This window comes from Macrobrachium nipponense, chromosome 17, assembly GCF_015104395.2.
Source record: "Macrobrachium nipponense isolate FS-2020 chromosome 17, ASM1510439v2, whole genome shotgun sequence".
NCBI classification, from domain to species: Eukaryota; Metazoa; Arthropoda; class Malacostraca; order Decapoda; family Palaemonidae; genus Macrobrachium; species Macrobrachium nipponense.
Window position 1 is genome coordinate 73,849,206 of NC_087210.1, and position 16,941 is coordinate 73,866,146.

Below are 16,941 nucleotides of genomic sequence, written 5' to 3' on the forward strand. Positions count from 1 at the left end.
CAACTGTATGTGGCGATGAGCAGAGCAACTGACTCTGCCAACTTGAAATTAAGTTGTGGACAAACTGATAATATTGTGTACAAAGAGGTTCTGTAGTAGGTATGTATAAAAATCGCTCTTATTTTAATATTGCTGAACAAATAGTACATATAAATTTTTCACTTCTGCACCCGTATTTTATCACCCATCGTAGATGGGTAAGTTTGCTAGTACTTACAAGCTCTGGAATAAGACTAGCAGAGGTTAATATCAGGAGAGGGATCTTCCAGGGCGACTCACTGTCCCCACTACTCTTCGTAGTAGCCATGATTCCCATGACAAAAGTACTGGAGAAGATGGATGCCAGGTACCAACTCAAGAAAAGAGGCAACAGAATTAACCATCTGATGTTCATGGACGACATCAAGCTGTATAGTAATAGCATCAAGGAAATAGATACCCTAATCCAGACTGTAAGGACTGTATCTGGGGACATCAGGATGGAGTTTGGAATAGAAAGATGTGCCTTAGTCAACATACAAAAGGACAAAGTAACAAGGACTGAAGGGATAAAGCTACCAGATGGGAGCAACATCAAACACATAGAAGAGACGGGATACAAATACCTGGGAATAATGGAAGGAGGGGATATAAAACACCAAGAGATGAAGGACACGATCAGGAAAGAATATATGCAGAGACTCAAGGTGATACTTAAGTCAAAACTCAACGCCAACGCCAGAAATATGATAAAAGCCAAAACACATGGGCGGTGCTAGTAATCAGATACAGCGCAGGAACAGTGGAATGGACGAAGGCAGAACTCCGCAGCATAGACCAGAAAACTAGGAAACATATGACAATACACAAAGCACTACACCCAAGAGCAAATACGGACAGACTATACATAACACGAGAGGACTGCTAAGTATAGAGGACTGCGTCAACACCGAGAACAGAGCACTGGGGCAATATCTTAAAACCAGTGAAGACGAGTGGCTCAAAAGTGCATGGGAAGAAGGACTAATAAAAGCTGACGAAGACCCAGAAATATACAGAGACAGGAGACACATGGCAATGGCTACAGAGGGGAGAGCTCAAGAAGGAAACTGAAGAAATGATAACAGCGGCACAAGATCAGGTCCTAAGAACCACATATGTTCAAAGAACAATAGATGGAAATAACATCTCTCCCATATGTAGGAAGTGCAATGCGAAAAATGAAACCATAAACCACATAACAAGCGAATGTCCGGCACTTCCACAGAACCAGTACAAAAAGGGGCATGATTCTGTGGCAAAAGCCCTCCACTGGAGCCTGTGCAAGAAACATCAGCTACCTTGCAGTAATAAGTGGTACGAGCACCAAACTGAAGGAGTGATAGAGAACGATCAGGCAAAGATCCTCTGGGACTATGGTATCAGAACAGGTAGGGTGATACGTGCAAATAGACCAGACGTGACGTTGATTGACAAAATCAAGAAGAAAGTATCACTCATTGATGTCGCAATACCATGGGACACCAGAGTTGAAGAGAAAGAGGGAAAAAATGGATAAGTATCAAGACCTGAAAATAGAAATAAGAAGCATATAGGATATGACAATGGAAATTGTACCCATAATCATAGGAACACTAGGCACGATCCCAAGATCCCTGAAAAGGAATCTAGAAAAACTAGAGGCTGAAGTAGCTCCAGGACTCTGCAGAAGAGTGTGATCCTAGAAACGGCGCACATAGTAAGAAAAGTGATGGACTCCTAAGGAGGCAGGATGCAAAACGGAACCCCACGCTATAAATACCACTCCATTCGAATTGGAGGACTGTGATAGACCAAAAAAAATAAAAATAAAATAAATAAATAAACAAAATAAAATTACCATTGAAATGTAAGACTGGATAAAAGCAAATTTTTAATTAATAGATGATGGCAGGATGTAAATAATAGATGGTTTTAAAGCTGACTGAAATCACTAAAAAGGAAAAGTGGAAACTATCCATCTACAACAATGTGTGAGAAAAAGAAATGAGCGAATACCTTGCTTTCTCGTATTCACTTTTCAATTTTGCCATTTCTCTCTCTCTCCTCTCTCTCTCTCTCTCTCTCTCTCTCTTCTTCTCTCTTCTTCTTCTTCTTCTTCTTCTTCTTCTTTTCTTCTTCCTTACCCAAGATATAGCTCCTTCGCCCAGAATCAAATTCATAAGAAAACAGGCAAAAATGCGCCGAAAATTCTTCGGTGCAGTTGAGTTTCCTGTATAACGTATAATCAAGACCACCAAAAATAGATCTATCTTTCGGTGGTCTCGGTATAATGTTGTATGAGCCGCGGCCCATCATTTTGCCTGTTGTTGATGCGCTGCTAGATGCACGATTATTGCTTACTTTACCCTTAAATAAAATAAAAACTGCTGAGGTTAGATGGCTGCAATCTGGAATATTTGATGATTCGAGGGTGGATGATTAACATACCAATTTGCAGCCTTCTAGCCTCAGTAGTTATCAAGGAACCCAAGGTAAGGTAAACAAACCTAATCAGAGGTCGCTTGAATGTGAATCTGACATCATTACCAGAGGAAAAGGAGACAGGTAAGAGTTCCATTTACCTCTAATGTCCCATTTTAGACAAGGACATAATTAGGATGTCCGAGGAAACTGAGACTTGTCCCTTCTTGTAGAGAAAAGAATCAAAACAAGGTCTCAGAAGAGGAATATATATTTAGAGCAAAGAAAGTTTCGTCTTTCAATTTTGTTTAGTAAAATGGAATATGTTAACTTTGCATATTCACAATTAAGGGCGAAGCTGCAAACCTCATGATTGTTACGTCTCACTTGTTGAGTGGCAGTTTTTTTTCTTTTTTTATGGTAATAATGATAATATTCATAATAATAATTCAGATTGTTTCCACGAAACTACGTATCTGTAACATTTTCACTGATGACAGCCACAAGGTCATTATATGGAAACAGTCTTACACTGAATATTTTCTCCAAATTTCATTTGATGTCGCCCATTGGTTCTTCAGATGTCACTCACACAGACAGCGACAGAGTTTGGGGAGAGTGGGGGGTGGGGGGAGATATCCCTTTCTAGATCCAACCGCAGTAATATGTCATAAATTTGGTTGTCCCACGTACATGCTTCCAACTATTGTATTAATAAATTTGCTTAGTATTTACGCATCCATTTTACACAGTTCGCACTTGAATATAGATGCTGCTATCTTTCTGTATGCAGTAACACTACAACGTATGGTAACATGCATAAAAGGGATGCATGTATATATATATATACATATATATATATATATATATATATATATGTATATATGTATATATATAAAGGTATAAGCCACGAAGAAAAAATAAACAACGGAGTTTCTGCAAGATCTTTCGACTGAACGTCCTTTACTCAGCAGTCTGTCTGCTGAGTAAAGGACGTTCAGTCGAAAGATCTTGGATAAACTCCGTTGTTTATTTTTCCTTCGTGGCTTATACCTTTATTTATTGATTTATCACGTTCCAAACATTCGTGATTCAGTTGTACATTTATATATATATATATATATATAATATATATATATATATATATATATATATATTTATATATATTGTATGTATGTCATGTATGTATGATGTATGTATGTATGTATGTATGTATGTATATATACACACACAAATTTGATAGCACTTCTGTGTTTGTGAAATATTTGCCTTACGCGCTTGTGTTAAAATAATCCTAGCGCTTAAACCTGTCGTTGGAGTTAGCACCGCACGTAATCTGGTATTCAGAAACTTATCTGAGTTCACTTCACCGTTATTGCAACTTGATGTACTTTGTTCTTAGACACCCCTCCCTCCCCCACGGCCCCCAACAACTCAAAATATGTGAAAAGCCCAATAATATGTATAAATGTATTATTGCTAACTGGTGATCTCGATAAAACGGTCATCATTTAAAAAAGGATAAATAACTCAGTGCAATTTTTCCAGGATCGGTGTGAGAAATAGGCCAGTGGGCGGAGTTGGCGAGAGGGAGAGCTTGTCGTTAGAGGTGGGAGGGGGGCGGTGGGGCGTTCACCACACACATCGTTTATAAGCAGAGGACGCCGTAGCATATCGCTCAGTCGGCCTTCCAGACCATCAAGAGAAGCATTGCCGACGTGGGCAGGAGACGACGGTCAACCACGAGTCCTGAAGTGCGCTCTTTCCTCTCGCTCGCTCCAGTACGAACTTTTCGAAAACTCTTCGCCATCTGTCTTAGAACAACACCTTTCTTCTGAAACTATCAAATCGCCGAGCACACTGAACGCCAACATGTCAACTGCTGTTACATCCTTGTTTCGACGTCAACTGCGCCGGGCAGGCAGCTACCTGAAGGTGCTGCAGCAGAGAAGACAGAGAGCCACTCTCGCCGCCCCTTTCGAGGACTTCCAGCCAACCCTCTCCCCGGGCGTCGTCAACGGACTCGCGTCTCCTAAAACCTATAAGGAGATGCCCTCGTCTCCTGGCATGCCCATCCTCGGTACCCTGCCGGAGTTCGTCGCCGCAGGAGGGGTACAGAACCAGCACAACTACATCGCCAAAAGACACCAACAACTGGGCAGTGTCTTCAAGGAACGTTTGGCTGGGCATGAGCTCGTGTACGTCTCCGACCCAAGTGTAGTGAGGGACGTGTTCGCCAACGAGGGCCAATACCCAAAACATTACATTCCAGAGGCCTGGCTCCTGTATAACGAAGACAGACAAGCTAACAGAGGACTCTTCTTTATGTGAGTTATTTAATACAATATTTTAGTACCATTTTTTTATGAGCATCGCTTTACATAAACATCTTCCTAGCATTCCATACTATTCACGACCTTGTAGAATAAATTGAAAAGAAAGTAAGTTCGATTTTATGGTTTTGTTAAAATGACATTCATATAGTTTGTTATGTAAATCTTTTAGCAAGGTTATTTGAGAATTTAAGAGTGACATTTATCCTTCACAGAAATATTCCCTGTGAATTGTATTATGTATAAATGCATGCATATACATACATATATATGTATATGTATATATATATATATATATATATATATATATATATATATATATATATATATATATATATACTATATATATGCATGCATGTATACATACATATAATTAAAAGACAAATTCAAGGAATAAATGTCATACTGAAATTCTGAAATGATATTGCTAAAAGATTTACATAAGATATTTGAATGCCATTTTAACCAAACTAAATTTGAACCTACTACACGCGTGTGTATATGGAGCGTTGTGCACATGGGTTGTTTTAAATGTCAGTAATGGAAAATTTACTTCTTAAGTTTCGGTACCGTGAATGAATCCCAAAATTAAATTTTTGTTGCGTTCAAGTTTAGAATTTCGTTGTTTTTATCATTATTTTTTTATACATTTTATTCCATTGTATTTCTGTTGTTAATTATTACAATTACAACCAAATGTTTTACGTGCGACACTAAGTAAAGTTACATAAAAAGAATTTGCCAGAAGTAAAGTAACTGTTTATTTGTAAAACTCGCCAAGTTCCAGTTACCGGAAGTGGGCGCAGCGAAAGAGATCTTGCGAGCACAAGTTCACTGTCAGGTTATTAGAAAGCTGAGTCAGTCAAACAACAAAACTGAATTCAAACCCAGCAGACAGCGAGACTCCTCATAGAAAACGAGATTCAATGTCAAGTGCAAGGTCGAGAGCTGATTCAGTTCTGTTTGCCAGCGTAAAATTCACGCGGATTTCAGTATCTCTTCTCGTCACTTTCGGTAAAAGACGTAAGAGTTCTCGGAAATAATGCACATTGAACTGATTAGCATCAAGAGGTGCTGTCATAAAGGCGAAACCTCCTCAAGCGTCCTCGCTTTGTAATGAACTACTCGGGGTAAGTAAATAACAAGCGCTACCAGACAGACAATTAGAACCACTACTCCTACTACGAGCGTCGGGTCCGTATACAACAGGAGCCGTTTCATAGGTAAATCCCGCCTAATACTACTATTACTACTAGACGATTTCATTTCAAAACCCTTGAGTGTTCCTTCCTCCTTTTCTGTCTCGCCAAAGTAAAGGATATGCCGCAGTGGACCGTTTCACACAGACCCTTTTTCTCTCTTCCCTGTACGTTATCGTTATCTTGCCACACACGTCATGCTCAAGGAGCTGTGTAGTCTCCTTACTTTATCTCTTTACCTTATCTCTCTTTCTTTCAGCCATTGTTAGCTTTTCTTCTTTTCATTTCGTCATGTAAGTAAGCAGAAAGGAGTTATATACCAGTTGCTAAGGAACTGTCACCCCTGGTACCTATATAATATATATATATAATATATATATATATATATAGATATATATATATATATATATATACATATATATATATATATGTGTGTGTGTGTGTGTGTGCATATACATAGATATATGTATATATCTATAGAGCTAGATGAATATATATATATAATATATATATATACATATATACATAAATATAATATATATATAATATATATATAGATATATATATATATATAAATAATCATACCTTCACTAATATTAATATATTATATATAATATATTAATATGAATATCTATGTTTGTAAGAGAGAGAGAGAGAGAGAGACTAAAGGAAAATATGAACAGGGTGGAATGCAAGGCAAATAGAATTTAAGTGAAATTTAGGTCAAAACATAAGACGAAAAGTGACAAAAAGAAAATTACACGTCTTTTAAAAAGCAACGAAAGACGAACATTAACAATAAACAATCTCCGTTTCGCGTCAACTGTTACATGTGTTTACACGTTGCTAGTTAAGGATATGTGACATGATGACATAATGCGACTCCTTGTCTGTCACAGTGTGTGCTCCAGCCTCCTGTGTGTTTGTGGGAGTATTGTTGGGGGAGGGGAGACGGGAAATACAATGTAGCCATTGGATGGAAATGCAAAACCTTTCTTTTATGGATAGTCTTTCGGAGTGAGAGTGCCTTACGTAGATATGTGTGTGTGTGTTGGGTATGTATGTATATGCGTATATATATATATATATATATATATATATTATATATATGATATATATATTATATATATGTGTGTGTGTGTGTGTGTGTGCGTACAGTGAGAAATGGATCAATTCATTTTTCATTTCCGTTTCATCCGTGTGGGTAGATATAATAAAACTGAAAGCTTCTGTTAGTTTGTAATAGTAATATACGTATAACCGATCATAAAATGCAAATGTTTTCAAAATATCTAACAATATATTCCGTGTCATTCTCCAAGAGGAGTATGTCAGCGAGGTCACATTTCTTTTATCTTTTTTTTTTTTTTTAACACAACTTGAAATTTTCGTTTTGTTTTAAAATTTAAGTTTTATCAAGTGAAGTGTTGCATCAAACCTAAGTAACGACGCGTGAATCAGCATTTCCTTTCAAATTTCGACGCCCTTCGTCATCGGAGCGTGGAAATTGCATATCCTTCGCCGGGACCTCCTCGGGAAGTTTCTAGAACCAACACTAATGAAATTAAGCCCTGCCTGGAATTTCCAGCTGAGTATCGAAGCCATTAGTTTGACGGAGTTCCCATCCCCAACATTGCAGCCTCGGATTGTTGTTATTCGAGATCACCTCTTTTCAGCGCATTTTTATTCTGTAGAGTCATGTTATTTATTTTTTAGCATCAATCAGATTTCTGTATTACGAATTTTTAATCGTAATTTTTCCAAGAAGCTGACACTCTCTAAAAGGAATTTGCTTATATAATCAAGATATCTAATATTGTCGACCGGATAAATTAGCCTTCAAGTTTATTCTTCGATATTTTAAAATTCTACACTCCGTTGTGCTTATATTTTTCGAAACGTTTGTGATCACTCGCAAATCAGGAATATTATTGGAACTTCCTTCCTATCTTTCTCGCTATGCGGTCACTCGCAAATCAGGAATATTATTGGAACTTACTTCCTGTCTTTCTCGTCATGTGATCACTTGCAAATCAGGAATATAACTGGAAACTCCTTTTTATCTTTCTCAACAGGGAGGGAGAAGAATGGAAGACCAACCGCAGCATCCTAAATCGCCGACTGCTGCGTCCAGACTCCATAAAACCCCACTTCGACAACTTCGGAGAGGTGAGCGACTCGCTGGTGCAACACTGGGCGACTTCCTACGCTGGGGGCGTCGTCACGAACCTGGAGAAGGAGCTTTATCGCTGGGGAATTGAATGTAAGTGCTCTGATTTACTCTTTCTTTCACTCTTTCTTTCTTCTTCTACTTCTTCTTACACCCCAATTTACCGTTATCACGTCCTACTTTTGTTGGTGCTCTCACCTCGATTTCTTTTGGCCTCTTCCTTGTCATTCTCATTGTCTGCCAGTAAGAGGAACTGTAGGTATTAAAAGGGATACATCTATTCTACAGGAATCTATTTTCGCTTTGGGGAATTTTATAGAAGGAAATAGAAGAAAATGGATGAACTACCCCATACTTATTCAGTGAAATAAAGTCTATTCCGTGTGATTACCGATGAGGAAATAATTAGAATTACAATAAATGTTAGGCGTGCTTCCTTATACTAAACTGTAGTGTCAATCGTTCCTTGTAGTTCATTTCTTCTACTTCCGTTGCAATGTATGTGTGATTATTGGGCAAAAGTCAGTTGCATAATTCAATAAAAAAAAAGTCATTAAATACAATTGATAATTCCAAAACAGGATAGGAAATCGTTTAAAGAAAAACGCCATATTCATCCATTTACCCAAAACCTAGATCTCCCCTAGAAATTCCACCAACTCCCCTCTCTCCCCCCTCCCCCTCACCTTTCCACTCTTGCTCTCCCTTTGATGACTGTGACGTCGTCGCCGCGGCTAAAAGGAATCCGTCATTTGATGTTGAAGCAAAAATAGAAAGTTATCGAGTATATCTTATCTCTCCAGAATTCCTACTTGATAGTGGAATGCGGACTGAGATGCGAAGCTCTACGCGCCATGTTTATATACTAGTAGTACTCCGACCAAACAGATCATTTTAATCGAGTTCCTTAATTGCCGGGTTCATGGCAAAGGCTAATAATGTCGCTTGCGTCAATATATGAGTAATGAGAATGATAAGCGCCCTCTGTGTTAAATTCGCTATTCCAATTAGTTTATGATTATTATTTAAATGCTCTTGAAAGCGTCAATTATTGTAATCAAATTAAAGAAGAATTGTGCGAGCAATATGACCTCTTAATTACGCGCCATTAGTATTGATAGTTGCTTTGAGTGTAGCGAGAGATTTGCAGGAATGGAAAATCGCTAATAATTAAAGAACAAATTAAATCACAAGAATAAAACTATAAAATCTATCGTTTCTGATTTAACTTGTCAACGAAGACCTTGACTGCCTTAAACAACAAGAAGGAAGCTGCTAATTTCGGGTGAATAAAATTTTTACTCATACTTTTCTGAGGTCACTCTTCAGGGGATCTGGTTGTCAGCTGATAATACACAGAAATAACTCTCACGGAACCAGTCTGTTTTGAAGATTCTTTAATATTGATATAAGCTACTAGTTTCTGAAATGCTGTACCCTTAACAGTGTCGCTCTCGTCATGACCTATTGCTTATTTTATGATTTTGTTCATTTGAACTGCTGCCTGTGGCACAACACTTCACAAATTTGGAAATAAACAGACGCACTGGTAGCATTAACAATAACTATAATTTATATATATACGTATATGTATATATTATATATATGTATACACACATATATACGTATATGTATCCGTATTTCATAAATTGCCGCCATGTGTCACAGGTATGCATTCATGTAATCGAAGATAAGTTTCATATCGAACTGTTAATTCTCGTTGATTTCTTATGACATTTCTTCGACAGTCTTTTGTTTCCGCGCGATCTTACCAATGGTTTCCTTGTTCCCCTGTGATCACTTATAATTTGAGAGATGTTTCAGACATTCATTTTTCTCGCACTTCCTATTAACAGCTATTGGAATAGCGTGATATGCCTTTAAAGAAATATTGAGCCATAATATGTAATAAATGAAGATTATAAAAGCCATTTGCTAACTTTCAGTGGTTAAGACCATTTGCATAGTATTTAATGTAGTTACGTCATGCAGAAGAAGACATAAAGTTTAATGGTACAGCAATCATTTCCTATGGTTTTATCATGTCTGAGTTCGTACTAAAAAACCCAACCAAGGGAACATCTCATTTATTTTAGTAAGGACATCATCGTGACAGCGGAATTTCTCACGGAAAATTGTTTTCTTTTCCGCAGCTTTGGGCGTGATGGTTTTCGGTAACAGATTAGGCTTCCTCAATAACAAAAGGTCTCCATCGGCCGCCTATTCAGAAGATAACATGGAGATGGAAAAATTCATCTCCGCCATTCACGGCATCTTCAAGGAGACGAGTGCCATGGGCATGTTCCCTCCAGGCTTAGCTAGGGCCCTGAAGCTACCCATGTGGACCAGATTTGCCGAGGCTGTGGATCGGGCTTTAGATATTGGTAAGCAAGCGGAGCAGCTTTTCAAGAACGAGTAACACATTAACTTTAATCAAATTCAAAGCAATGTTGGACACCTCTAGGCCTATACAAGTTTAAATCATTCTCAGAATCAAAGAAGAGCCGCCAAACGAAATCTTGAATCTGCTTCCTTTTACAATTTTGAAGATATTTGCTAGTATTTTGAGGGGAAACTCTCGCTTTCCGTTCAAGACAACCAAAATCTATATCAAGCCAAACTGTTTAGCAACATACCGATAAATAGCATTCCAATCTCAATTTCAAACTCATCTCCTCTTTCGTCTGCAGGCCAAGAAATGGTAATGAAAGGTCTGCACGACTCTAAGACCCGCCTAGAGAAAGGAGGATCTCCTAGCAGCCTCCTGGACCAGCTACTCATTACGGAGAAACTAGAGGAAGAGAATATCGTGAGACTGTTGACAGATCTCTTCCTCGCGGCAGCTGACACGGTGAGTAGAACTCTTGTTCTTTCAGGATTTGTGGCTTTTGAACTGACGTTACAACATCTAGGTTATTGACGCCGTTCTTTTAGGATAAACCTAGATCTCTGCAAAGGCAAAGAGGAAAGTTTGAAAGACTAAGGGTGCGAAAGCTATGAATCTCTAAACCTAAAAAATATAATTATTTGTTGAGCTTTACACGTTCAAAGCTAAATATCTATAAAAATTTAAGTCAGAAGAAACTAAAGATTCTGGCTAGAGATTATAAGACTTAAACATCTAAGAAATTTTGGATTTGCGGTGATAAAAATGTAATAGCACATTATCTGAAAAGATAAGGAAATTGCAAGATTAAAGGTTAATAAAGCTAAGCCAAAGACAAACGTGCGCGGTTAAACATCTGAAACAAACATAACGGTAATAGTACTAGGGAATCTATACAATGCCTAATGCAAGAGAGAGAGAGAGAGAGAGAGAGAGAGAGATAATCAGAGGTCATCAGTGACAGGAGCAGAATAGTTTCTGCACTGTTGTGTTTTGTGACTTGCGGCTTATTCTAAAAACACTTATCATACCTGCAACGTTGCCTTTCTTCCTTTTGAATGTCACGTCCCATATTTTTTTCCATTGCACCACGCGGACTTCAGCTTCAGCTATCTTGTATTTGCATTTTCTCTCTCGGAAATGATGCCTGCTTGCATGAAAATCAAATAAATTCTGAAACTTCTGCACTCACAACTTCGTAAATTGGGACACTTTAAGCGGAGTTGCATTCGAAGAATCTTCGCAAAGCTTAAAACGGTCATTAATCAAAGAAAGAGAAGATAAAATAAGGTTTACCTCGGTCGTGCCTTTCTGATTATTCATCGCATTCTTTCGCTCTTCAATTTTTTTCAACCAAAACTTGCACCCTTATAATCGACTTGGTTCGAGTATCCTCTGCCAGCGAAGCTAACATTGCAGATAGAGCTGAACTTCCCAGAGTATAATAGGAAACAATTGATCTTACGATACGACAATAGACGGCTCGTTTATTTTCAACTCTTCTTCTTGTTTCTTTTCATAAAGACTTCACACACTGCCATCTGGTCCCTCTACCTCCTCGGGCGCCACCCGGAAGTCGTGAGTCGACTCCGGCAGGAGATCCACAAAGCCACAGGAAGCTCGGGGGTAGTCAAAGGAGAGCATCTTTCTTCCATGCCATACCTCAAGGGCGTGGTCAAGGAGTCCCTGAGACTGTATCCCGTAGCCCCGTTCCTGACCAGAGCCCTCGACAGAGATACGGTGCTTGGAGAATACTTGGTTCCCGGAGGGGTGAGGATTCTAGCACTTAGGATTTTAATTGGTTCTCTGTTGTCTTTAGATTTATTTTCTTTCGTTTCCATATCTCATTTGACACGTGTATAGCATCTAAAAAATAAAATTTTTATTTATTTATTTAACCTATCATAAGACATTCCGGCAAAGAATCATCAATCTTGATATTAATCGTGAGTTTCTTTGCTTTTGAGCTACTCGCATTTAAAGCCGTCAAACTCAAGGACACTCATTGGTTACCCTCCGCAGACGATGGTGATTCTCTCCGTGTACTCAACCGGGCGGGACCCGTCCTACTTCCCCAGCCCGGACACCTTTGCCCCGCAGAGGTGGATCAGAGAGAGCGCAGGTGGTGTTCGTCCCCTGACCAGGCATGCAGTTTCTTCGTCTTCTCCCCCGGCGTCCTCTGCTTCCTGTCCCTTCTCCGCAAAGAGGGGCAGTAGCAGCAACGCCTCCTCCGGAAAGCTGCACTCGTACGCCTTTATCCCCTTCGGCATAGGGGCCAGGTCTTGCATCGGGAGGCGGATCTCCGAGACGCAGCTGCACCTTATGCTGGCCAAACTCGTCCAGAATTTCGACATTCACGCGCAGAACGAAGTCGATATGGTCATGAGGATGGTCGGAGTCACTTCACAGCCTCTCCAACTGGAGATTAGTCCAATTTCTAAATGCAGATAGACAGGAAAAGCAACAGCAGCAGCAACAACAACAACACTTCACAATAACAACAACACTTGAAATAAATAACAAGTCTTGAACAGCGCTTCAGGGTGAGAAGTTCGCGAGAAAAATCCTTCACAAATAAAAAACAAGAAGTTACCATAACAACAACTACACTTGAAAAATAATAAGTCTTGAAGAACACTTCAAGAAGAAGAGACTTGCAAGATAAATCCTTCACAAATATTATTCACACTCCTTGAACGAGCCCATTTCAGACGCAGGAAAGGCTGACGAGAATATATGAACCATCTTGAAGCTTAAGGCTTTTGAGAAACATACCTTATGTTCGCTCATTAGTTATTCCTGAACTCTGAATTCCAATGATGTATTCTCTGTATGACCTTGACACTTAGTCTCGTGCTGAGAAGACATTCGACTCTAAGTACCTGTTTATATTGTGATCTCATACATCGGAATCTTATTAAATGGAATAAGGTTAATGTATATTTTTTAGGTTACTTACCCCATCAATGATGGCCATTTTGTACATAGAGTAATATTGAAAAAAATCGTATATCACTGTTTATTATAAAAAACCAAGATACATACATACATATATATATATATATATATATATATATATATATATATATATATATATATATATATATTCACTGTTAAGCATTGTACATAGCCCCAAAACCTTCATGTTCATTGAATGTTGAAATTATATTGAAAGTAAAACCTTGACACAATCGTGTTTGTTATTTACCTTTTTTTTTTTTTTAATCCCAGGAAGAGAAAATTTTGAAATATATTTTGCACCAGGAATGAAAGCTAGGCAGATCTTGTCGGAATAACACAGTAGAATATTGCATTTTGCTTTTGGAAAGGCTAAAGGGCATCAAGTATTATTGTAATGTGATACCTCTCTCTCTCTCTCTCTCTCTCTCTCTCTCTCTCTCTCTCTCTCTCTCTCTCTCTCTCTCTCTCTCTCTCTCTCTCTCTCTCTCTCTCTCTCTCATCCTTTATATTGGGACAAAAGGTATTTCAAAACCTGTTTCAAATTACTGTCTGCAAGAATGCATGCCGTTTATGTTTGATACTGCTTATGTTGATTTCCGTATATGCACCTGTACCACGCAAGGATCAATCAGGAAAGAAAGAATATATACTATATTTTTAAACATGAACTAGAAAGAAGAAGCACAGAAACAAGACGAGGACTCTTCGAAGTTTAATTGAATTTCAAGACATTAATTAAAATTCCTTTGTATTTTATTGAAAAACGTCAGAGCATTATTCCCCACACCGTTGGACTGTAGAACTTCAAAAGTTCAGGCGAAGCTGCAATGCATTCTACTCTAATGCTATTCCCTTTGCATTTCAATACATTTTTATCCTCCAAATGAACATCATAGTCTTCAGAAGCTTGAATTTCAAGTCAATGTTCCCCGTGGGCTTGTTCCATAAGAATAGGTCTCATCATCTGAATACTAATACTAATAATAATAATAGCAATTCTACTCATCAGAACCAGCAGAAAAAAACTTCATATGAATTATTTACATGTTCATAACTCCATTTCAAATCTCACTTTACAGATCCATGAGAATTGGATGCTGGAAATACCTATACTTGTTCAGCCTGGTAACTGCTGCCAAAACTGTGATGAAGATACGAGCGAACCTCTGAACTATCGCGATCTTATCATCAAGGGATTTGGAGGCTTGATAATACTTTTAAACCCATTTCTGTGTCGTTTTATCTATTGGTATATACACTCGTGTACGGCAAAATGGACGCGGTTGTGGGATTCTGGCTATGATAAACTTCATGAACAAATTTTGAAATCCTTTATTCTTTTCCCCGTTTATTATATATTGTTACGAAGTGCCAAGTATCTGGTTACCTTGCATCAATTATTACCTCACCAAAAGCCAAACACCTGAACCCTCATAACACGTTTAAACGACTGAATACACTAAAGGCAACAGTGATCCCTTAACACTTACCAGTATTGCAGAAAATCAGACTAAGTTCATCAAAACAGCTGTGAGGTAATCTTGTAAGTAATTAAATTAATCAAAGGGCATCACTCCATCAACAACTTTCAAAACTCTAAGTATTTCCCTGATTTCAGAAGTCTAAGTACTTCCCTGGTTCTAAGTCACTTCAATTAAATTGAAGGAAAGCAAATCAATTACCACTCTATGTTTCTACCTAACATGAATATAATCATAATTATATATATTTATACTGGTGTAAGATAAAGAAAACACTTATAAAAATTTTAAATACAAAAATTTATTATTAAATTCAAAATTTATAAGTGAAATTCACAATATCAGGGAAAATTACTGTTACTTGAAAACAAAGTAAAGTTTAATTAATTCTTGAATCAAACTCAGTAAAATTAAATCAAAATTAATTTATCACAAAATTCAAGAAAATTAACTCAATCAAAATTCAAAAGTGTTAGGCAATAATTGAAAATTTGAAATTAATTCACAAGTGCTAAACAACAATAAAATTTGAAAAGAATTCGAAGTAAATGCAAATAAATTCACAAGTGTTAAATTTAATTAAATGTGCAATGATAAAGCAATGAAAATAACTAAGTCAATTAAATTGTGAATGCAAATGAAAATATAAAACAAAAGACACACTTCAATAAGAAAATGAATAAGTGCACAAACAATGGAACAGACACAAACACAAAAAATATCAGCAATGTGTAAAAGTGTAAATCTTTTTCATAACACTGTAACCAACAGTTTTTACCAAACCTTCTTAACAGACAACAGTTCCTATCAATTATTAGTTAAACACACTCCCTATCCATTATTAGTTATTCACTGTTCCTAACAATTATTAGTTGCAACTAATAAAAATATAACACACTTTACCTTTTTTGGTATACCAACTTCTTTTCTTCTCTTGTAAATTACACTTTCACAAAAAACAAGGCGCCGTTACGAAATGTTTGTTCAGATTCCACAAAAGAAATTAAATAAACTAAATAAATTCTAAGAAATATCAAATATACAATTCTCACAATATGAGTGACCAAATTTACGTTACGTTAATTTAATCTCGATGTCGAGTGAGAGAGAGAGAGAGAGCGAGAGAGAGAGAGGGAGATCTAACTGCCTCGAGGTCGTAAGATCGAATGAATATCTCTTCCTTTATGGAAATGACAGAGCAGATGTCTCAAAACGTTCTAGGCATGAAAGCTTCTCGAAAGTTCTGAAATCTGACGCAATCTTACACACATAATGTGCAACATCCACGTGGGACTTGACAAAGATATACGCGTACAAGACAAGACTGCTCAACAGATACGTACAAGACAAGGATGTCTCAACAGATAGTACCCGATTGAAACGGAGGGGTAAACGATAATTAAGATTGACATGTTTTTGATGACCACGTAAAAAGAGTCGAGCTCATTATCAAACGCGCTGACAGAGCAGGGACGCAAACGGATCTCGCAGACTCTAATTTCAAAGTGCTGACATAAAAGTTAAACATTTGCAGCTTTGAAAAGACAAGGATCTCTCTCTTTACGTTATATATATATTCTTTTACAAGACGTAAATGCGAAATCTGAACCACAACATTTTAAAACAATCATCCTATTCTAAAGCTATCTAGGAATCTGAAAAAATGTTAAACAATCTACAAGACATTTCAAAGAGGGGAAAACATGCATTTTGAAAGTAGCAATATATAATATACCTCCCCCAGAAGATTTTTATCACGGTGTTGAATCCAACGATTCGCAACGAGATAAATAATCAGCAACTACATTGTTTTTGCCACTAATGTGCTGCACTCTTAAGTTATACTGTTGCAGGCACAAAGACCACCTGGTCAGTCTTTGATTATGGTTTTTTCATTTTCTGGATAAATGACAGTGGATTGTGATCAGAAAACACTACAATTTCTTCATTCCTAGGTCTATTCACATACACTTCAAATTTTTTCAATGCG

At 37.6% G+C, this 16,941-nt stretch overlaps 1 protein-coding gene across 1 annotated transcript; it reads left to right on the forward strand.

Moving 5' to 3' along the window:
• The first annotated feature begins 4,108 nt into the window (after positions 1–4,108).
• Positions 4,109–13,700, forward strand: LOC135196330 (cytochrome P450 315a1, mitochondrial-like). The gene is made up of 6 exons (XM_064223080.1): positions 4,109–4,748; positions 8,029–8,216; positions 10,277–10,507; positions 10,814–10,974; positions 12,034–12,279; positions 12,532–13,700. The coding sequence occupies exons 1-6, from the start codon at positions 4,294–4,296 to the stop codon at positions 12,958–12,960; spliced, it is 1,710 nt and encodes a 569-aa protein (XP_064079150.1). The 5' UTR covers positions 4,109–4,293; the 3' UTR covers positions 12,961–13,700.
• The last annotated feature ends 3,241 nt before the right edge of the window (positions 13,701–16,941 follow it).